This window comes from Scyliorhinus torazame, chromosome 3, assembly GCF_047496885.1.
Source record: "Scyliorhinus torazame isolate Kashiwa2021f chromosome 3, sScyTor2.1, whole genome shotgun sequence".
NCBI classification, from domain to species: domain Eukaryota; kingdom Metazoa; phylum Chordata; class Chondrichthyes; order Carcharhiniformes; family Scyliorhinidae; genus Scyliorhinus; species Scyliorhinus torazame.
In genome coordinates this window covers 34,347,903-34,372,226 of record NC_092709.1, presented here as the reverse complement: position 1 = coordinate 34,372,226, position 24,324 = coordinate 34,347,903, and the positions used below count along the sequence as shown (strand labels likewise).

The 24,324-nt window shown below is 46.5% G+C and overlaps 1 protein-coding gene across 4 annotated transcripts in view; it reads left to right on the top strand.

Annotated features, from left to right (window-relative positions):
* Nucleotides 1-24,324, top strand: part of sclt1 (sodium channel and clathrin linker 1) — a 155,492-nt gene that overhangs the window by 20,480 nt on the left and 110,688 nt on the right. For all 4 annotated transcript variants that reach the window (XR_011940101.1, XM_072495564.1, XM_072495565.1 and 1 more), the window contains exons 2-7: nt 10,166-10,258; nt 17,914-17,981; nt 18,825-18,877; nt 21,077-21,149; nt 21,254-21,309; nt 21,704-21,839. Coding sequence is in view for 3 of the 4 variants with exons in the window: in XM_072495564.1 (XP_072351665.1) it covers nt 10,222-10,258; nt 17,914-17,981; nt 18,825-18,877; nt 21,077-21,149; nt 21,254-21,309; nt 21,704-21,839 (423 nt within the window). In the remaining variant the exon portion in view is untranslated. The remainder of the gene's footprint in view (nt 1-10,165; nt 10,259-17,913; nt 17,982-18,824; nt 18,878-21,076; nt 21,150-21,253; nt 21,310-21,703; nt 21,840-24,324) is intronic.

Genomic DNA, 24,324 nt, shown 5'->3' with positions numbered 1-24,324 from the left:
TACAAATTTTTATAGTCAACTATTACAGTTCTTAGAATGTGTGCTCTGATCAACAATTTAATATTTTTAATAAAGTCTGCAACATGATGATCTTAAATAGACTGCTCGAAAGGAATTTCAAAAGGAAATTGGATTTATACTTGGAAAAGAGAAATTTACAGAGCCAACTTCTCGAGGGCAATTAGGGATGGGGAACAAATGTTGACATAGCCAGCGAAGTCCACATCCTGTAAAAAAAAATAAAAAAAAATGAGTGGGAAAGAAGCAGGGCACTGGGACTAAAAGTTAGCTCTTCAAAGAGTAGGTTAACACCAACTTGTTGAACTGAATAGCCTACTTGTGTGCTTTATGATTATGATTCTCTGAAATTGGTGTGTCGAGTGGAAAGCACCTGTTTAAAATTTTATATTGGCCACTCTACTCTTTGCATGAAAGTTAAAACCATCTCAGGAACATAGAAACAGGAGTAAGCCATTACGCTTCTGGAGCCAGTTAGATTTAGGGGTGATAGTGTCATAGTGATAATGTCATTGGATTTGTAATCCAGAGGTCCAGGGAAATGCTCAGACACGTGGGTTCAAATAATAAAGGGGCAGCACGGTAGCATTGTGGATAGCGCAATTGCTTCACAGCTTCAGGGTCCCAGGTTCAATTCCGGCTTGGGTCACTCTCTGTGCAGAGTCTGCACATCCTCCCCGTGTGTGCGTGGATTTCCTCCGGGTGCTCCGGTTTCCTCCCACAGTCCAAAGATGTGCAGGTTAGGTGGATTGGCCATGATAAATTGCCCTTAGTGTCCAAAATTGCCCTTAGGGTTTAGTGGGGTTTCTGGGTTATGGGGATAGGTTGGAGGTGTGGACCTTGGGTAGGGTGCCCTTTCCAAGAACCGGTGCAGACTCGATGTGCCGAATGGCCTCCTTCTACACTGTAAATTCTATGTAAAATTCTATGTAAATCCAACCCTGGCAGTTGGTGCAACTTGAATTTAATTAATAAATCTGGAATATAAAACTGCTCTCAGTAATGGTGACCATGACTGCTATCATCAGTTGTTTTAAAAACTATCTGGTTCATGAATGTTGTTTAGGGATGAAGAAATTGAGTTCTTTCTGTCCAGTCTGGTCTCAATCAAAAGGCTGAGTTCGGATTTAGAAATTCCTTTAGTTTATTTCAAATAGCTTGCAAGCTTACACTCCCTCTGATGAAGGCAGGAGACCCATGTCTCTTGAAACTCTCCCAGAGCGAGTGAGACAAAGGGAGGCAACACATGTGGTCTCATATACATTCATGCAGTATCAAGTTCTACATACACGAATACAAGATTCCGATAGGCCCTTTCCTTGACCTGGTCATATAATCTAACTGCCACTGATTCTGATAGGCGCATTACACATTCCTTTCCTTCCTCTGGGCCTCTGCCTCCCAGCATTCTTTGTGGCATCCTTTGTGCAAAGAACCAGTCCCGATAGCCACCCCTCCCCCTCTTGCCATGCTTTGCCCATCTCTTTATTCACTCCCTGCAACCCGAATTAATGTCCATAATGCACTATTCTAACTGGTCATCCCAGTTTAATGCTTTTTTCTTTAGTTCAATTCCTCAGGGAGAGAAATCTGCCATCTTTGCCCAGTCTGCCCTACATGTGACTTCAGACCCACTGCAATATTGTTGCTCTTAACTGCCCTCTGATATGGCCAGCAAACCATGCAGTTCAAGGGCAATTGTGGGTGGGCAACAATGTATTAAAAGCCATGTTCCTGGTTTAGCACTGTCAATGGTCCAGGCTGCAATTCAGTTTATTTTACTTTATAGTTTTAAAGCTACTTTTACAATCGCTGTTAAATTTGCTACCCTGATGCTCAAAACTGTGGCACTTTTGTTATATGCCCTTACCAGTGACACCCATAGCCTATGAAAGAATAAAGATCTCGGCTGATCTGTACCTCGGCTTAATGTACCCAAATTCCATATTCCTTATCTTAAAAACAATCGATTGACCTCCATCCTGAAAGTTCCAAATGCCCCAAGATCCACAACCTTTTGGGGGAGGGTATTCTAAAATGTTTTTTTAAATAAATTTAGAGTATCCAATTATTTGTTTAAGGGCCAATCCACCTACCCTGCACATCTTTGGGTTGTGGGGGTGAAACCCATACAAACACGGGGAGAATGTTCAAACTCCACACGGACAGTGACCCAGGGCCGGGATTCGAACCCAGGTCCTTAGCGCCGTAGGCAGAAATGCTAACCGCTGTGTCACGTGCCGCCCCGAGGGTATTCTAAATTTCCTCCACTTCTTTTGTATGAATAAGTGCTCCTGGATTTTCCTCCAACGGCCTGCCTATAATTTTAAGATTGTGCCCCCTTAATTCTTGAGGAAATAGGTTTTCTGAGTCGACGCTGTCAAATCCTTTCAAAGTTTCAAACATTTCAATTAGATCTTCTCTACCTTCTAATCACAAGGAAAAATGAGGCATCTTGTCCTCCTAATTTAACCTTCCAAGTCCCAGTAGCACTCTGGTGAATTTGTGCTGCACCTTCTCCAAGCCAGTACATCCTTCCTGAGGTGCAGTGCCCAAAACCAACCGGATGGGATCAGCCCAAGCTTCATACACTGAAACATAGCATTGCCCCTTTTTTAATCCAGCCCCTTTAAGATCTAAGTCAGCATTCCATTAGCCTTTTTGATCCCCTTTTATTGTAGCACACAATGACTTACGAGAGAGACGAGTAGTGATGAAGTCGATGAGGCTTTATTAAGCGAGACTTGTCCCCAGCAGTTCAGCAACAGAATGAAGCGGCGGGGAGAAGCTCGGGTTCTTATACTCCGCCTTCAGGGCGGAGCCAGGAGTCAACAGCCAACCAGGACCCGGGATCTGTCAGCCAATAGCATCACGGCTTCACAGTCCCACATGACCCTTAATACATACCACCACATTCACCCCTTGTTAAAAAGGAACCCGGCGGGGTGGTGGTTCGCATGGTTGTAGGGGTTTACAAGGCTGGTCCTGGGAGGAAAATTTCGGGCATGTTACTACAGTTTTAGCCCTACACTGGGCTATGTGCAAAGTTTGTGAAACTATTTACAATATTAGTAAGAGAAAAAAATTTCTTTTGGTTACAATCCAACAACATTCTTGGTGTCACGCCGATGCCACGAGTCGAGCGGGCGGTCTGGTCTTCCTCGCCGATCGCCTCAGCCCCGGTGGTGGTGCAGGTGCTTGTTCAGGCGTTGTCGTCTCCGGGAGCGTTTCGGTGTTCGTTCCTGTTTCACTCCTGGGCGGGCACGGGAGGAGGACCGATCCTCCCGGGAAGGGGGCGGTCGCGGGGTGCGCCAGTGGTAGGGAGGGGATGATCGCCAGGTCCCGCAGGGAGACCGTGTCCTGTCGGCCGTCGGGGTACGCCACGTAGGCGTACTGCGGGTTCGCGTGGAGAAGGTGAACCCTCTCGACCAACGGGTCCGATTTGTGCACGCGCACATGTTTCCGGAGCAAGATGGGTCCTGGGGCCGCCAGCCAGGTCGGCAGTGACGTTCCGGAGGAGGACTTCCTGGGGAAGACAAGGAGGCGCTCATGAGGCGTTTGGTTAGTGGTGGTACACAGCAGAAACCGGATGGAGTGGAGAGCATCCGGGAGTACCTCCTGCCACCGGGAAACTGGGAGATCCCTGGACCGTAGGGCCAGCAGGACGGTCTTCCAGACTGTGCCGTTCTCCCTCTCTACTTGCCCGTTCCCCCGGGGGTTGTAGCTGGTCGTCCTGCTCGAGGCTATGCCCTTGCTGAGCAGGAACTGGCGCAGCTCGTCACTCATGAAGGAGGACCCCCTGTCGCTATGGATATGTGCGGGGCAACCGAACAGTGTGAATATGGTGCCAAGGGCTTTAATGACTGTGGCCGCTGTCATGTCGGGGCAGGGGATGGCGAAGGGGAAACGAGAGTACTCGTCCACCACGTTCAGGAAGTATGCGTTGCGGTCGGTGGAGGGGAGGGGCTCTTTGAAATCCAGACTGAGGCGTTCAAAGGGGCGGGAAGCCTTGATCAGGTGCGCTCTATCCGGCCTGAAAAAGTGCGGTTTGCACTCTGCGCAGATGTGGCAGTTCCTGGTGACTGTACGGACCTCCTCCACAGAGTAGGGGAGGTTGCGGGACTTTATGAAATGCTAGAACCGAGTGACCCCCGGGTGGCAGAGGTCCTCGTGGAGGGCTTGGAGACGGTCTATTTGTGCGTTGGCACATGTGCCGCGGGATAGGGCATCGGACGGCTCGTTCAGCTTTCCGGGACGGTACAAGATCTTGTAGTTGAAGGTGGAGAGCTCGATCCTCCACCTTAAGATCTTGTCATTTTTAATTTTGCCCCGCTGTGCATTATCGAACATGAAGGCTACCGACCGTTGGTCGGTGAGGAGAGTGAATCTCCTGCCGGCCAGGTAATGCCTCCAATGTCGCACAGCTTCCACTATGGCTTGGGCTTCCTTTTCCACTGAGGAGTGGCAGATTTCTGAGGCGTGGAGGGTTCGGGAGAAAAAGGCCACGGGTCTGCCCGCTTGGTTAAGGGTGGCCGCCAGAGCTACGTCGGATGCGTCGCTCTCGACCTGGAAGGGGAGGGACTCGTCGATGGCGCGCATCGTGGCCTTTGCGATATCCACTTTGATGCGGCTGAAGGCCTGGCGAGCCTCTGTCGACAGGGGGAAGGTAGTGGTCTGTATTAGCGGGCGGGCCTTGTCTGCATACTGGGGGACCCACTGGGCGTAATATGAAAAGAACCCCAGGCAACGTTTCAGGGCTTTGGAGCAGTGGGGGAGGGGAAATTCCATAAGGGGGCGCATGCGTTCGGGGTCGGGGCCTATTATCCCATTGCGCACTACGTATCCCAGGATGGCCAACCGGTTTGTGCTAAAAACGCACTTTTCCTCGTTGTATGTGAGGTTCAAGGCGTTAGCGGTCTGGAGAAATTTTTGGAGGTTGGCGTCGTGGTCCTGCTGATCGTGGCCGCAGATGGTTACGTTATCGAGATACGGGAACGTGGCCCGCAACCCGTGCTGGTCAACCATTCGGTCCATCTCCCGTTGGAAGACCGAGACCCCGTTCATGACACCAAATGGGACCCTTAGGAAGTGGTATAGACGCCCGTCTGCCTCGAAGGCTGTGTACTTGCGGTCACCTGGGCGGATGGGGAGCTGGTGGTAGGCGGACTTGAGGTCCACGGTGGAGAAAACCTTATACTGGGCAATCCGATTTACCATGTCGGATATGCGGGGGAGAGGGTACGCATCTAGCTGTGTGTACCTGTTGATGGTCTGGCTATAGTCTATGACCATCCTTTGCTTCTCCCCAGTCTTTACTACTACCACCTGGGCTCTCCAGGGACTATTGCTGGCCTGGATTATGCCTTCCTTCAGCAACCGCTGGACTTCAGACCGAATAAATATCCGGTCCTGGGCGCTGTACCGTCTGCTCCTAGTGGCGACGGGTTTGCAATCCGGGGTGAGGTTTGCAAACAAGGACGGCGGGCGGTTCAACCTTGAGAGTTGCAAGGCCGCAGATAGTGAGTGGGGGTATTGGGCCGCCGAATTGAAATGTTAGGCTCTGCAGTTTACACTGGAAATCTAATCCCAGTAATGTGGGCGCGCAGAGTTGGGGACGGACGTAGAGCCTGTAGTTTTTAAACTCCCTCCCTTGCACCGTTAGGTTTGCAATGCAGAACCCTTTGGTCTCTACGGAGTGGGATCCTGCAGCTAGGGAAATCTTTTGCGTACTTGGATGGATGGTCAGAAAACAGCGTCTTACCGTGTCTGGGTGAATGAAACTTTTGGTGCTCCCGGAGTCGATCAAGCATGATGTCTCGTGTCCGTTGATCAGCACCGTTGTTGTCGTCGTCTGGAGCGTCCGGGGCCGTGATTGATCCAGAGTCACCGAAGCCAGTCGTAGTCGTAGTGTCGCGACGTCTTCTTCGGACCCCGTGGAACCGTCGATGCTGGGGTCCTTTGTTGTCATCCAAGATGGCGGCGTCCATGAATCGCACGTGGCCGGGGGTGGACAAAATGGCCGCCCCCATGAATCACACGTGGCTGGGGGGTCACAAGATGGCGGCGCCCATCCTCCCCTCGTGGTGCCCGGGACCCAAAATGGCGGCGCCCGCGGGTCGCACATGGGGCGCTGGGGGGGTTGGGGAGCGTTTGGGCTATGCTGGGCTCGTTCTTCTCCGGGGATTGCGGCGACCCCCCGGGACCGGCACACAGCCGCGTAATGGCCCTTCTTGCCGCAGCTTTTACAAATAGCTGCGCGGGCCGGGCAGCGCTGCCGGGGGTGTTTCGCTTGCCCGCAGAAATAGCAGCGGGCCCCCCCGGGATGGTCTGGCGCTTTAACCGCGCAAGCCTGTGAGGGGGGGGGGGTTTGTCGCGACAGGGGTCCACGGAGCCCAAGGGGCTGCCGCGCGGTCGGGGCCGTAGGCGCGGGCGTTTTGCGAGGCCACATCTAGGGAAGCTGCAATGGCCTGTGCCTCAGAGTCCTAACGACTCTCTTTCTAAAAGTCTTTGGCGGATTTGGGGAGAGTTCATACCTGCCACAAAAGCATCGCGAATTAGCATGTCCGTGTGTTCGATCGCGTTCACCGGCGGGCAGCTGCAGCCCCGTCCCAAAATTAGCAGCGCGGCGTAGAATTCTTCTAGCGATTCTCCGGGACTTTGCCGTCTCATTGCGAGTTGGTAGCGCGCGTAGACCTGGTTCACGGGGCGAACGTAGATGCTCTTCAGTAATGCGAGCGCCGTCGGGAAATTCTTTGCGTCTTCTATGAGAGGGCTTACCCTCGAATGCATGACCTGCATTTTCTGGTCTTCTGTGATCCGGCCGGGGGCCGTTCGGAGGTAGCCTTCAAAACATGCTTGCCAGTGTTTAAATACTGCTGCCGAGTTCGCTGCGTGGGGGCTGATCCGCAGGCATTCCGGGGCGATCCGGAGCTCCATAGTCCTTTAAGCTCGCTTAATAAATTGTAGTGCACAATGACTTACGAGAGAGACGAGTAGTGATGAAGTCGATGAGGCTTTATTAAGCGAGACTTGTCCCCGGCAGTTCAGCAACAGAATGAAGCGGTGGGGAGAAGCTCGGGTTCTTATACTCCGCCTTCAGGGCGGAGCCAGGAGTCAACAGCCAACCAGAACCCGGGATCTGTCAGCCAATAGCATCACGGCTTCACAGTCCCACATGACCCCTAATACATACCACCACAGTTCTTTTCTATCAGTTATAAATAATTTGTGTGCTTGGATTCCCGAATCACTTTTTACATCTCTCAGTTTCGTACTGTATAGAAAATACTAATCTATCTATCATCTTGGGTCCAAGTGATGACCTTAGATTTGCCTTCATCTACATAGTTTTGACTACTTGTTTCATCTGTCCATTTTCTTTGCAACTTCCTCCTCCCTGCGTAACTTACTGTCATTTCTAATTTAGCGTCATCAGCAAACTTGGAGATACAGTCCTCGAGCTAGTATTACATGTTTCATTTAATAGTCACAGTATTTTCAGGTGAAAATTGCAGAAAGGATAAATTGAGTATTAAACAGAGAGGACAGATTGCTTTAAGTAAACTGCCATGCATATATAGCAGTTTCAGCATGAATAGTCTGAAGCAGTTCTCGTACTTACAATACAATTGATTCTTAATGAGGAATTGGTTCCTGAACCAAGGCCCGATATCCTATTTTCACCAAAATAATCCAGAATTTTGTACTCAATTAATTATAGAGTAATATATCAACATTAACATATTTATTTTCTTTAGGAAACATAGAAATGCATGTACTGTTAAATACTGTACATTACCTACAAATTATATAAAAAGCATGGACAAATTTTAAAACCTTATTTTCTTCTGAATCATTCCTAGGCTCATGGGTGGGCCTGGCTTGGTACAGTTTTCAGGAGCTTTTGAGGTGATTTGGAAGGACCTTTTGAAGGGTTCTTGGCCATTTTGAAGGTGGAGACTTCTTAGGATTCTTGGCTTTTCTGATTTTCAGGAGTCTTTTATTCTTTCTGAAACAGTGCCTAACGAAGTTTGGACAGATGTTTTCCTCTTTTCCTTGTAAATTTCTCTGTCTCATGTTATATATGCCCATTCAGTGATGCACTGTGTTTAATGTTGGGGTCATGTTCCTCAAACAAGGACATGGCGGTTTCCAAATGTTGAAATGCCTCAGCCAACTCTTGTGCTGTTTGAACTTTGCGAGGAAGTGTCTTCAACAATGGGTGCATCTTCTTCCACTGCCATTTTTTGCTGTTCCAATTCAATTAGGTCCTCATTAGTTAATTCTTCCAAATATGATGCAAGAAACTCAACTGGTGCAAAGTCTAAGTTTGTCCATTTCAACAACATTTTTGGTCACCTCTTCAACAGTGCCTGTAAAGCCTTGGATTTCATACATGAACTCGGGGCTCAATTTTCTCCAAACGCCATGTTAATCTGATTGTGTAACTTCATTTCATGCATCACCTACATTTTTAACTGTATGGTATATGTTGAAGCCCGTCCAGAATTCCTTCAGAGTTTGTCCACCTTCCTTCTCACTGGCCCTGAATGCCTGGGCATTCTAATGGATCTAAGATAGTAGGCCTTAAAGGACACAATTACCCGCGTTTGGAACAGTGAGGTGGCAGAGGGGGTCAGAAGCACTACTTTGATGTTGGGGTGCATGTCATCAAGAATGGTTGGATGACTCGGAGAAATGTCGAGGGTTAAAAATGCTTTAAATGCAACTTTGTTTTGATGCAATAATCCCTGAAACTTGACACAAAATGATGGTGAAACCAATCCTCAAAAATGTTCTGATTGACCCAAGCCTTGCAATTGAATTCCCTTATCACTCGGCAAAATGCCTTGGAATATCCCTTGAAATTCCTGGGGTTTTCTGAATGGTACACAAGCAAAGGTTTAAGTTTAAAGTCACCCACAGCATTGGCACTGAGCAAAAAACAGCCCATCTTTAGCAGATATTTACCCAAGCATGGATTTTTCTTCTTTGGCAATGTAGATTCTCAACAGTATTTTGTTTTCTGAAATAACCTAGTTTTGCCAACATTAAAAACTTGCCAAGCAAGCCAAATTGCTTGAAACTGCCCCCACAGCACAAGTTAGCATTCCCTGCAAGGATATTGATCTCAGCACTGTTCAGGTGCAACCCATCCATTTTATGTAAGTCGTTGCTGCCCCAGAACAGACTCCAATGACTCATAATCTGAAACCCTCCCTCCTGCTCCATTTCTCCAGCCTTATCCCGCTGTTTCTATACTTACCAGCATGTGGCACAGGTAGAATTTCAGAGATTACCACTTTTGAGGTGCTGTCTCCTGTAGCTCCATTAGTCTCCTGTAGCTCCTGAAACTGCCTGTAGGACCTCAAACGTTTTTATCCTATGTCATTGGTTGCAACAGAGACCATGACTTCTGGCTGTTCTGCTCCCATATAAACGGTTCTGCACCTATTCTGGCTGCATAATGCACTGCAGAATGATTACATTAAATCTGTGGTACGTTAAAGTAATAGTGGAATTTAAATATAAAGATATCACCTCTGGAATCTTTCATAAATCATGACCTCTCCTGGTTTGTTATCTGGAACCTTTGATTATACTTCATTTTTGCAATCACCTACTAGAGGGAATTGTGAACTCTCGATTCTGCCAAGTGTGATCAAGGACATGGGGGCAATTTTAACCTAACTCTGGAAGTACTGGGAAACCCATGGGATCAAGTGCAGTACTGATTTTGCATATCACTTGCGAGGGAAATTTTAACTATCCCGCCAATCTGAATAGTTAAAGAGGCGACATGAGGAAAACTCTTTTTATGCATCAAGTGTTTAGGATTTGGAATGCTGTTTCTCATAGGGTGGTGGAAACAGATTCAAAAGGCAATTGGATAAATACTTGAGGAAGAAACATTTGCAGGAATTTGACCAGACGGGGCATGGGACTCGGTGGATTGAATCTTGAAAAATCCAGCACAGACTCAAAGAGCTAAATGGCCTACTTCTGTTCTATACTGTTAAATGGTTCTATGAAAGTGACACTAACCAGGAATTGATGTAGCTGGCAGTTAGTGGGACCCACCTTTATATTTACAAGTTATGCAAACTTGGAACTTATTCTTACTTTTTCAAAATTGCTATTTTTTCAGACTTTGACTGGAGTTTACAGTTTGTGGTTTCTTGAGGCATACACCAAACAAAGGACATGGAAACACCTGAAGTTGACTTTCTGAGAGATCAAGGTAATTTTTACATGGCAGGAGAATAGGGTGTTCAGAGATGTGTGCAGAATTCACTTCTGAGAAATATTTTCTCTGGAATATAAATACATAGTTGTGCATTGCAAAGATGTAGTTCCATCAATTTTTTATTTGCCTTTATAATAAATCAAATTTCAATTACTACGTTATATGTGCACGAAATGTAAAATATTTTTAAAATACACTCCTTTGGTATTTTACTTTTTATTGTGCATCTATATGCTAAGATCTAAAAAAATATTCTGTGGCTGAGATTCCCTGAGGAGCTTAATGATCGATGAGAGCCAACTAGAAGGATTAAGAGTTATACGTAACTGTACCATAGGAAGTAATACTCATGATTCTCATGTCTTAGGAAATAATACACACGTTTCTCTATGAGCATTATAAAAGTTGATTAATTCATTGCTTTATTTTGTAGTTGAGTCAAATCAATTCTATAGCCATAGAATGCAACGAACTATAAAGCTGGTACACCTTGTTACGGTTATGTGAAAAGTGGTAGAATGGCTCCTTTCTTTTTCCATTCTTCAATTGACAACGGCAGGTGTTATTAAAAGAATATGCCTCCCAATTCAGGTTTTTTTTAACCGTTAAGTGCCGTGACTGTAAAAGACACGTTGTAAATGTTCTTGTAAGTTTTTTTTTTAAAAGTAAAGAGACTACTTATTTACTGTAAAGTAATAAAAACGCTCCGACTCTCTCATATCATACACATGAATTCAAGAGTTCACACGCGCACACACAAATAAGTTACAAAGTGGGAGGACCGATTAAGTTCTTTAAAAGTCCAGAAAATTCAGTTGTATATGGATTCGGTAGATTGTTGCCTTGGATGATTTCAGGCCAGGCCCCTTGACCTATCCAATGCAACAGGATGATTTTATTTTTTGAAATTTAGAGTATCCAATTATATTTTCTTTCCAATAAAGGGGTAATTTAGCGTGGCCGATCCACCTACCCTGCACATCTTGGGTTCTGGGGGTAAGACCCACGCAGACGCGGGGAGAATGTGTAAGCTCGACACTGACACTGACCCAGGGTCGGGATCGAACCCGGGTCCTCGGTGCCGTGCAGCAGCAATGCAACAAGATGATTTTTAAAATATGTTGATGGACATTTTCTATTTGGTCTCCTGAGTCAGTGGCTATGGGTTTGTTTTTAGACACTTCTCACAGCATATCGCTGGTCAAACAACAAGCAGAACTCAAGCTTGTAGGATGGGTCCTTCCTTATCTGCATCTCCTCTTCTGTTCGGCTGACCTGAAAAGGCAGTTCCTTAAACACAAAAGAGAATTAGTTGACTCATCACATTATCCCTCTCACAAACTGACCAATAACCCAAACATGGTCATGGCAAGTTGATTCCAGGTCCATGGTTTAGAGATTATTAAATTCTGAAAGAGTTCCTGTCTCAGACAAGACCCATTGTCCAAAGTGATTGCATTCAATAGCTTGTTCCCCATCCTGTTAGATTCATGGGCGTGAATAGTTTTTGAGATGGATCATTCACTTTTTTTTTTATTAAATATTTTATTGAAAATTTTTGGTCAACCAACACAGTACATTGTGCATCCTTTACACAATATTATAACAACACAAATAACAATGACCTATTTTATAAACAAAAACAAAAAAAATGAATAAATAATAAATAACAAAAATGAAAACTAGCCCTAATTGGCAACTGCCTTGTCACAAGTAACACTCTCCAAAAATATAATTTAACAGTCCAATATATAATTATCTGTAGCAACGACCTATACATACTATACAGTATATATTAACAACCCTGAGAGTCCTTCTGGTTCTTCCTCCTCCTCTCCCCCCCCCCCCCCCCCCCCCCCCCTGATCCTGGGCTGCTGCTGCTGCCTTCTTTTTCCCATTCCGTCTATCTTTCTGCGAGGTATTCGACGAACGGTTGCCACCGCCTGGTGACCCCTTGAGCCGACCCCCTTAGGACGAACTTAATCCGCTCTAGCTTTATAAACCCCGCCATGTCATTTATCCAGGTCTCCACCCCCGGGGGCTTGGCGTCTTTCCATATTAGCAATATCCTGCGCCGGGCTACTAGGGACGCAAAGGCCAAAACATCGGCCTCTCTCGCCTCCTGCACTCCCGGCTCTTGTGCAACCCCAAATATAGCCAACCCCCAGCTTGGTTCGACCCGGACTCCTACTACTTTTGAAAGCACCTTTGTCACCCCCATCCAAAACCCCTGTAGTGCCGGGCATGACCAAAACATATGGGTATGATTCGCTGGGCTTCTCGAGCACCTCGCACACCTATCCTCCACCCCAAAAAATTTACTGAGCCGTGCTCCAGTCATATGTGCCCTGTGTAATACCTTAAACTGAATCAGGCTTAGCCTGGCACACGAGGACGACGAGTTTACCCTGCTTAGGGCATCTGCCCACAGCCCCTCCTCGATCTCCTCCCCCAGCTCTTCTTCCCATTTCCCTTTTAGTTCATCTACCATAGTCTCCCCTTCGTCCCTCATTTCCCTATATATATCTGACACCTTACCATCCCCCACCCATGTCTTTGAGATCACTCTGTCCTGCACCTCTTGTGTCGGGAGCTGCGGGAATTCCCTCACCTGTTGCCTCGCAAAAGCCCTCAGTTGCATATACCTGAATGCATTCCCTTGGGGCAACCCATATTTCTCGGTCAGCGCTCCCAGACTCGCGAACTTCCCATCCACAAACAGATCTTTCAGTTGCGTTATTCCTGCTCTTTGCCACATTCCATATCCCCCATCCATTCCCCCCGGGGCAAACCTATGATTGTTTCTTATCGGGGACCCCCCCAAGGCTCCAGTCTTTCCCCTATGCCGTCTCCACTGTCCCCAAATCTTCAGTGTAGCCACCACCACCGGGCTTGTGGTGTAGTTCCTCGGTGAGAACGGCAATGGGGCTGTCACCATAGCCTGTAGGCTAGTCCCCCTACAGGACGCCCTCTCTAATCTCTTCCACGCCGCTCCCTCCTCCTCTCCCATCCACTTACTCACCATTGAAATATTAGCGGCCCAATAATACTCACTTAGGCTCGGTAGTGCCAGCCCCCCCCTATCCCTGCTACGCTGTAAGAATCCCTTCCTCACTCTCGGGGTCTTCCCGGCCCACACAAAACCCATGATGCTCTTTTCAATCCTTTTAAAAAAAAAAAAGCCTTCGTGATCACCACCGGGAGGCACTGAAACACAAAGAGGAATCTCGGGAGGACCACCATCTTAACCGCCTGCACCCTCCCTGCCAGTGACAGGGATACCATATCCCATCTCTTGAAATCCTCCTCCATCTGTTCCACCAACCGCGTTAAATTTAACCTATGCAATGTGCCCCAATTCTTAGCTATCTGGATCCCCAGGTAACGAAAGTCCCTTGTTACCTTCCTCAACGGTAGGTCCTCTATTTCTCTACTCTGCTCCCCTGGATGCACCACAAACAACTCACTTTTCCCCATGTTCAATTTATACCCTGAAAAATCCCCAAACTCCCCAAGTATCCGCATTATTTCTGGCATCCCCTCCGCCGGGTCCGCCACGTATAGTAGCAAATCGTCTGCATACAAAGATACCCGGTGTTCTTCTCCTCCCCTAAGTACTCCCCTCCACTTCTTGGAACCCCTCAACGCTATCGCCAGGGGCTCAATTGCCAGTGCAAACAATAATGGGGACAGAGGGCATCCCTGCCTTGTCCCTCTATGGAGCTGAAAATATGCAGATCCCCGTCCATTCGTGACCACGCTCGCCACTGGGGCCCTATACAACAGCTGCACCCATCTAACATACCCCTCTCCAAAACCAAATCTCCTCAACACCTCCCACAAATAATCCCACTCCACTCTATCAAATGCTTTCTCGGCATCCATCGCCACTACTATCTCCGTTTCTCCCTCTGGTGGGGCCATCATCATTACCCCTAACAACCTCCGTATATTCGTGTTCAGCTGTCTCCCCTTCACAAACCCAGTTTGGTCCTCGTGGACCACCCCGGGACACATTCCTCTATTCTCATTGCCATTAGCTTGGCCAGGACCTTGGCATCTACATTTAGGAGGGAAATAGGTCTATAGGACCCGCATTGTAGCGGGTCCTTTTCCTTCTTTAAGAGAAGCGATATCGTTACTTCAGACATAGTCGGGGGCAGTTGTCCCCTTTCCTTTGCCTCATTAAAGGTCCTCGTCAGTACCGGGGCGAGCAAGTTCACATATTTTCTATGGAATTCGACTGGGAATCCATCCGGTCCCGGGGCCTTTCCCGCCTGCATGCTCCTAATTCCTTTCACCACTTCTTCTACCTCGATCTGTGCTCCCAGTCCCACCCTTTCCTGCTCTTCCACCTTGGGAAATTCCAGCCGATCCAAGAAGCCCATCATTCTCTCCCTCCCATCCGGAGGTTGAGCTTCATATAATTTTTTATAAAATGTCTTGAACACTCCATTCACTCTCTCCGCTCCCCACTCCATCTCTCCTTCCTCATCCCTCACTCCCCCTATTTCCCTCGCTGCTCCCCTTTTCCTCAATTGGTGTGCCAGCAACCTGCTCGCCTTCTCCCCATATTCGTACTGTACACCCTGTGCCTTCCTCCATTGTGCCTCTGCAGTGCCTGTAGTCAGCAAGTCAAATTCTACATGTAGCCTTTGCCTTTCCCTGTACAGTCCCTCCTCCGGTGCTTCCGCATATTGTCTGTCCACCCTCAAAAGTTCTTGCAGCAACCGCTCCCGTTCCTTACTCTCCTGCTTCCCTTTATGTGCCCTTATTGATATCAGCTCCCCTCTAACCACCGCCTTCAACGCCTCCCAGACCACTCCCACCTGGACCTCCCCATTATCATTGAGTTCCAAGTACTTTTCAATGCACCCCCTCACCCTTAGACACACCCCCTCATCTGCCATTAGTCCCATGTCCATTCTCCAGGGTGGGCGCCCTCCTGTTTCCTCCCCTATCTCCAAGTCCACCCAGTGTGGAGCGTGATCCGAAATGGCTATAGCCGTATACTCCGTTCCCCTCACCTTCGGGATCAATGCCCTACCCAGCACAAAAAAGTCTATTCGCGAGTAGACTTTATGGACATAGGAGAAAAACGAGAACTCCTTACTCCTAGGTCTGCTAAATCTCCACGGGTCTACACCTCCCATCTGCTCCATAAAATCTTTAAGTACCTTGGCTGCTGCCGGCCTCCTTCCAGTCCTGGACTTCGACCTATCCAGCCCTGGTTCCAACACCGTATTAAAATCTCCCCCCATTATCAGCTTTCCCATCTCTAGGTCCGGAATGCGTCCCAGCATCCGCCTCATAAAATTGGCATCATCCCAGTTCGGGGCATATACGTTCACCAAAACCACCGTCTCCCCCTGTAGTTTGCCACCCACCATCACGTATCTGCCCCCGTTATCCGCCACTATAGTCTTTGCCTCGAACATTACCCGCTTCCCCACTAATATAGCCACCCCCCTGTTTTTCGCATCTAGCCCCGAATGGAACACCTGCCCCACCCATCCTTTGCGTAGCCTAACCTGGTCTATCAGTTTCAGGTGCGTTTCCTGTAACATAACCACATCTGCCTTAAGTTTCTTAAGGTGTGCGAGTACCCGTGCCCTCTTTATCGGCCCATTCAGCCCTCTCACGTTCCACGTGATCAGCCGAGTTGGGGGGCTTCCTACCCCCCCCCCCCCTTGTCGATTAGCCATCACCTTTTTCCAGCTCCTCACCCGGTTCCCACGCAGCTGTATCTCCCCCAGGCGGTGCCCCCCCGCCCATCCTCTCCCATACCAGCTCCCCCCTCTCCCCAGCAGCAGCAACCCAGTAATTCCCCCCTCCCACCCCCCCCCGCTAGATCCCCCGCTAGCGTAATTACTCCCCCCATGTTGCTCCCAGAAGTCAGCAAACTCTGGCTGACCTCGGCTTCCCCCCGTGACCTCGGCTCGCACCGTGCGACGCCCCCTCCTTCCTGCTTCTCTATTCCCGCCATGATTATCATAGCGCGGGAACCAAGCCCGCGCTTCTCCCTTGGCCCCGCCCCCAATGGCCAACGCCCCATCTCCTCCACCTCCCCTCCTCCCCCCATCACCACCTGTGGGAGAGAGAAAAGTTACCACATCGCAGGATTAGTACATAAAACCCCTCTTTGCCCCCCACATTCGCCCCACCACTTTGTTCGAACGTTCTTTTTAATAACCCGCTCATTCCAGTTTTTCTTCCACAATAAAAGTCCACGCTTCATCCGCCGTCTCAAAGTAGTGGTGCCTCCCTCGATATGTGACCCACAGTCTTGCCGGTTGCAGCATTCCAAATTTTATCTTCTTTTTATGAAGCACCGCCTTGGCCCGATTAAAGCTCGCCCTCCTTCTCGCCACCTCCGCACTCCAGTCTTGATAAACGCGGATCACCGTGTTCTCCCATTTACTGCTCCGAGTTTTCTTCGCCCATCTAAGGACCATTTCTCTATCCTTAAGACGGAGGAATCTCACCACTATGGCTCTGGGAATTTCTCCTGCTCTCGGTCCTCGCGCCATCACTCGGTATGCTCCCTCCACCTCCAACGGACCTGCCGGGGCCTCCGCTCCCATTAACGAGTGCAGCATCGTGCTCACATATGCCCCGACGTCCGCTCCCTCCACACCTTCAGGAAGACCAAGAATCCTCAGATTGTTCCTCCTTGCGTTGTTTTCCAGTGCCTCCAACCTTTCCACACATCGTTTCTGATGTGCCTCCTGCGTCTCCGTCTTCACCACCAGGCCCTGTATGTCGTCCTCATTCTCGGCTGCCTTTGCCTTCACGACCCGAAGCTCCCGCTCCTGGGTCTTTTGTTCCTCCTTTAGCCCTTCGATCGCCTGTAGTATCGGGGCCAACAGCTCTTTCTTCATTTCCTTTTTGATCTCTTCCACACAGCATTTCAAGAACTCTTGTTGTTCAGGGCCCCATGTTAAACTGCCACCTTCCGACGCCATCTTGGTTTTTGCTTGCCTTCCTTGCCGCTGTTCTAAAGGATCCACTGCAATCTGGCCACTTTCTCCTCCTTTTTCCATCCGTATCCAGGGGGGATTCCCTTCTGGTTTACCGCACAGTGTTTTTAGCCGTCAAAATTGCCATTGGGGCTCCTATCAAGAGCCCAAAAGTTCGTTTCACAGGGAGCTGCCGAAACGTGCGACTCAGCTGGTCATCGCCGCACCCGGAAGTCCAGATGGATCATTCACATTCCCTCATGTTATTTTCTCTGATGGGTTCTTCTAGACAGCATGGCTCCATTTTAATGGCTTTGGAATTTGTAGGGTACAGCTATGAAAATGTTTGGCCATCTTAGAAACGTGTTTGATATTTTTGAAAAAACATGCTGTTCAGTCTTTTTAAAACACGAGCACTGGTTTCAGCCCAATAAATTAAATACATTTTCAATATAAAGGATGACTTTATTACAACCCGAGAGATGCACCTTTTTCAATTTCAGTGAAAAATAGTTTGCTTGCAAATTTGTATTCCTAAATCTTTCACCATTTGAAGGGGAAGTACTATAGTTACAAAAAGGCTACTTAAGGAAGGTTATGTATCTGGTGGTAGGTTCTAATAGGAGGAAATAAAGTTTAAACATGATATGAAATGTTGACTCCTATTGTGTTCAATTTTGTGTTCTATAGTTCAGCGGTTAAATGCTGTGCTCAGTCAATATCAAGCAGAGCAACTGCCCAGATCTTCTGTTGGTCAGGTACAGTCATTTCCAAAATTGTAATTTCTAATTTTCCTTTTGCCATGTATTAACATATTTTTTATAAGTGCGACTGCAGCATTTCTATAATGGGGTTTGAATTGCATTTTTATCTACTACACAAGTTCTATATTGTCTCTTTTGCACCATGCAATGGTCAAAACTTAATGTTGTTGGCGGTGGATCTCCTATTTATTTTTCCCTATGTATGACATACTGCTAATTGTATAGGAGGCTATTGTTGTCAGATTATGTCCCCACTCCCACCCCACCATCCCAACGGAATGAGATATTAGTTATTCAAACAATTCTTTGCATGCCCGTGCACTATAATTTTGCAGGGAAGTGTTAGCAACTAGTTTTTATGCAAAGTAACCTTGGCAGTAGAAAATGTTTTGTGCCAATAGAAAAATATTGACAAACTAATTTTTATTGTTGCTGGAGTAGGTGTAATTTTGATATTCGTTCTCCTTTACTATAAAGTACTGCTATAAGTATGGGCAAATGACATATTTTGAAGTATTTACTTTCCATTAAAGAGGATGTTCTTTCCTCCCAACACCCCCTCCTGCATCCTCATTTGGAGGTTATACGGCCAAAAGTCCAATTGCTTTGCGAGTCAATACAGCAATTTTAACTGAGCAATTCAAAAATCCAGCTGCATAGACTGAGTTAGGGTGAATTAATAATGCAAAATTGGCATTCTTTTGATTCGTAAAGATGCTGTATTTGAAACCCATGGCTGGGAATTGTAAATCCTTGCTGGGAAAGGCTCGGTGCTTAATGGTAAAAATGTTTTGACAAATCGATTCCGTAATTGCAGTATTTTCTCTCTTGATCTAGGTTGGGCATTTCGGTGAACATGATCCTCCAGCACCCTGGCTCATAGATAAGTGGTAATGTTCATCTTGGTGGTATATGATGGTGGTATAATTATCTTCTTTGTGCCATTTGTTATTCTCATTATGAAAACATTGATATCAAATATTTGGGAACGTAGTGTACCCCTGAATCAGTCTTCAAGGTTTGAACCCTCTTTCCAGTAAAGCATTTGGAGATTTTTATATTCAATCACAATGCCACATATTATCTAAATTCACTAAACTGCAAGTGTCCCAGTATTCTGTGTCTTGTCATCCAGGCAAAAAATAAAATCAGAGTGGGGACGGGATTCCGCCCCCCCCCCCCCCCCCCCCCCCCCCCCCCCCCCCCACCCGGCCGGCTTGTTTACTGCTGGTGCCAGCGGGGTCTTCCGGTTGCACAGAAGTCAATGGCCATTTGCTTGCTGACTTTTCCACCAGAGAGCCTGCAACGGGAAGTCGCCTTCAGTGACTTTAGAAGATCCAGCTGGTGGGAAGGACTGGAAAATCCCAGCCTGTGTTTCTTTCATAAGTTTTCTATTCTCTAAAATTAAATTAAAATGTTATCATCTCTGATAACACGCTGTCAAAACCAGCTAATTAATGAATGGTGTGTGATGCAAAGGAAATCTATGGTGAAGGTGTACAAAACTTTCAAAGGAGGGAAATTGTGCTAAAGCCTTTGATATTGACTGACAATTTTTGGCTGTTTCCTCTTAAACTATGTTTAGTAACCATGTTGTTGTCAAAGCCTCAAAATATATTTCATAGAAATCATTGAAAATGTATGTAACTGAAGGATACCATTCAGCCCATTGTATCCGTGCCAGTCTACGAAGAGTTACCCAACCTAATCCAACCCTCCTGCACAAGGTGCATAGCCCTGCAGGTTATGGCTCCTCAAGTAGACATCAAAACATTTTAAAATGTGGTGACAGTTCCGCTATACCCTTTCAGACAATGATTTCCAGGCGCCTCATCTCCCCTCTAATTCTTATACTGATCACTTTAAATCTATGCCTCCTGGTTTCTAGCCGTTCTCCTGAGATAAATGTACTATATCGCATAATTTTACATAGCTTAATTAAGTCACCCCTCAGCCTCCTGTGTTCCAAGGAAAACAACCTTAGCTTAGACAATCTTTCCTCCAAGCTAAAACTATCCACACCTGACAACATTCTCATAACTCGCCTCTACACTTTCTCCTGTGCAATCACATCTTTCCAGGAAAGTGGTGGTCAGAATTGTACCCAGTTCTCAAGCTGTGATCTAACAAGTTCTGTAAATAGTCCCAGCATAACCTAGCTGCTCCTATCTCAGTTAATAAAGGAAAGCATGCAATATGCCTTCTTAAGCACTTTTCGATCTATCATGCTACCTTTTAGGATATGTGGACATACACTGCAAGATCTCTCTGTTCCTCCAAATGCCTCTGTATCCTCCCATTATATATTCCCTGTTGCAGCTCCCAAAATGCATTACCTCACACTTCTCGGGATTGAATTCCATTTTCCACTTTTCTGCCTAACTGACCAGAACATCTGTATCCTCATTGTCAATCATAAGGCAAATTTTTGTATCGCCTGCAAACTTCTTTGTGGTGCCCCCTGCATAGAATTTCTACAGTGCAGAAGGAGGCCAGTCAGACCATCAAGTCTGAACCGACCCTCTGAAAGAGCACCCTACCTAGGCCCACTCCCCCGCCCTATTCCCTGCAATCCCATCTAATCTGCACAATTTTGGATGCTAAGAGGCATAATTTTTTTTAGCATGGCCAATCCACCTAACCTGCACATCTTTGGCCTGTGGGTGGAAACCGGAGCACCCGGAGGAAACTCATGCAGACACTGGGAGAAAGTGCAAAATCCACATAGAGAGTTACCCAGTGCCGGAATTGAACCTGGGTCTCTGGCGCTATGCCACTGTGTCGCCCCTACATTTGAGCCTAAATCATTAATATAAATTTCAAAAAGCAAAGGACTGGTAACAGCCAGTCACAAAACACTTTCTTGTCATGAAGTAAAGTTTGGATCCAATTTTCCACCTTTTCCTTTGGTACCAATGGGCTTTTCTTTTTTGACCTTCCTGCAGCTTGGGACGTTGTCAGAAGTCTTGCTAAAATCCATGTGGAGTACATCCACCACATTAGTAGTTGCTGATTTTCTAAGAGAATTTTAACATGTACATAATTTACTGATGTTTCAAGTTTGTACTTTCCATTTTTTTCCTCTGCAGCCTCATGGCACCTCTTATAACAGAATATGACAAGCAGCTGCAAAAAATGAATGAACAATTGGATTGTCACCGTGTAAGAATACTTCAACCTTGCTGTGCTATTTAAATTCCATGATTTTGTTGGAAAATTTATAGATCAACTTTCTAGCAATGCTTATTTTCTTAAATTAACAATAGATTCATATGAATGAAATGAAGTTAAAGCTTGAAGATGTTGTGAGAGAAAATGAAAGGTGAGGTTATCCTGCTTTTAAAGTTAGAATTATTATAAAGTATTTACTGTAGCCAGGTACTGATTGCTTCATTAAGTTAGGTGTGCCGTTGAATTGTTGTAAAAATAGCTGTCTATGCCATACCAAAATCAAGTGTAACTCTATTTTCTTTTTTTAATATAAATTTAAGAGTACACAATTCATTTTTTCCAATTAAGGGGCAATTTAGGATGGCCAGTCCACCTACCCTGCACATCTTTGGGTTGTGGAGGCGAGAATGTGCAAACTCCACACGAAGAGTGACCCAGATCCGGGATCGAACCTGGGACTTTGGTGCTGTGAGGCAGAGTGCTAGCCGCTGTGCTGCCCTGTGACTCTTTTCTAACTGGTACAATTATAATTGGCTGTGCTACAGGTTGCATACAGAATTACTGGAAGCCATTGAAAAACAGTTGGAGTCTCTACCTTCTGGTGCAGATACTGTTGATGTTGGTTTTATGGAAGAAGAAATGGTGAGAAACCTACAGGAACAGTTATGTCGAACCAGTAAGGTAGGTGATTAGGTGCAAAGTGAACCACTTCTTAGCCTGCAGTAATGCTTGGTGTTTTCACATTCAGAATAATTTGTCACAATCCTTATAACAACATCTGTGTTCATAGCAATATTGAAATAGGAGTCAGAGGTTTGACCGAATCATAAAGCATAGCCTCAAGATTTAGTCACCTGTAAGGTGGAATATATCATAGTGTGGGGATTGCAGACATATGTAGGCTAAACTGTAACGGTGACAGATTTTGAAAAAACACTTTGAAAGGATGTGGTTGCCGCTGGCTAGGCCAGCATTTGTCGTCCATCCCGAATTGCCTGTGGCAGTGAGCAGCCTTCTTGACCTGCTGTAGTTCACATAGTGAGGTGCTGTTAGAAAGGGACTTCACAATTTTGACCCATTATTTTTATTCCATTAGCTCAAAATTGCTAGGCTAAATACAAATGAAGCAGTTTTTTTTTTACATTTATCTGGCAGCTTTTATGGTTATTTTCCTGGTACTATTTATTCCACAATTTACCAGAATTATTGAATTCAGTTCCATAATTTGCCATGTGGGATTTGAACTCTCAGCCTTGTTGCCGAGTGTTGGATACAATTCGGTAGGCCTGAAGAAGTCTTCGTACTTTTATATAGGTTAACTGTCAATCGTCATTGACTCTTAGAACTATACAGTAAAGGGTACAAGCTAGACGCTGTCTCCATGCTTGCTGGTACACACTCTGTCCAACACTAGACTGACCCTGGGCGCAGGCCATGTGCTGTCTTCCATCACTCTGTGATTGGTACTGTATTCAGCCCAATATTACCCCTATATGTGCCAAACTCTTATACCTCCATAAGGTTTGAGCGGTCTGGAGACCTTGCAACTCTTCCAGATGGAATACAATGTGGAAAAGTGTGAGGTTATGCACTTTGGTAGGAAAAATGGAAGCATAGATTATTTTCTAAATGGGAAAAGGTTTAGGAAATCAGAAGCACAAAGGGATTACTGCAAGATTCTGTTAAGGTTAACGTGCAGTTCAGTCGGTAGTTAGGAAGGCAAATGCAATGTTAGCATTCATGTCGAGAGGGCTAGAATACAAGAACAAGGATGTACTTCTGAGGCTGTATAAGGCTCTGGTCAGACCCCGTTCAGAGTATTGTGAGCAGTTATGTCCCGTATCTAAGGAAGGATATGCTAGCTTGGGAAAGGGTCCAGAGGAGCTTCACATAAACGATCCCTGGAATGAAGAGCTTGTCATGTGAGGAGCGGTTAACTACTCTGGGCTTGTACTCATTGGAGGTTCGAAGGATGAGGGGGGGGGGAGATCTTTATTTAAACTTACAGGATACTAAAAGGCTTAGATAGAGTGGACTTGGAGAAGATGTTTCCACTAGTAGGAAAAACTAGAACCCGAGGCCACAGGTTTACACTGTAGGGGTGATCCTTTAAAACTGAGATGAATAAGAATTTCTTCAGCTAGAAGGTGGTGAATCTCTGGAGCTCATTGCCGCAGAAGGCTGTGGAGGCCAAATCACTGAGTGTCTTTAAGATCGAGATAGATAGGTTCTTGATTAATAAGGGGATCTGGGGTGATGGGGAGAAGGCAGGAGAATGGGGATGAGAATCATGATTGAATGGCGGAGCAGACTCAATGGGCCGACGGGCCTAATTCTGCTCCTATGTCTTATGGTCTTATATCTCATTTGCCTACTGTCCGACGAATAGTAGGCCCTGTCACTGCTGGTTCTTCCTGTATGTTTGGAGGTTGTCCTGGCATCTGGGATGTTTTCATCCTCTTCTTCCTTTCTTTTGTGTTGAACCACACTTAATCGATTTGGCTGCTGCATTGTCGGTGGTTGCCACCCTAACGCGTTTCTTGCTTGGTGGACGAACGTTGTGCCTATCTCCTTATAATTTCTTTCTCGTCTTCCGTCATTGTGTGGGTCGTGATGTGCTCTGTGATGGAGGAGAAACATTACTGTGACTAAAATGAGATTTAGTGGTACGCACGCCCCTGCAATGCATGGCTGTTACTAGGCTACAGTATCTTTTGCGGCTTTCGTTCGTGGGTTGCAGCATATGTTCGGTGATTCCATTACCAACCTGCTGTACTGTCGTCTTGAGGTTGAGGCTCATCAGACTGCTGGTCGCTCTCTTTTATATCCACCATTGTAACTGCCTGTGATTACCTCCTGGGTGTTTTTCTGGCATCTGTAACATGAATGGGCAAATCTGCTCCACAAAAAGAGAAGACAGTTCAGAGCTGAAGTCCCAATCAGGATACTTTTATTTTCACTATTTGGGAACTTGCAGTTCTATACGATTAACAAAAGTGGTTGTCATGACACATTCTGCCTTTTTGAGGAGATCCAGGGCTACATAAACATCTCTGTTCAAGAAAGGCTGGTTATGGGTGACGTACATCAGCTCAGTGATTTGTTTTCTGCCATACCCGAGTGGTTTCAGAATCATGCCTATGACTGGAAGCCGGATTCCTCCAGG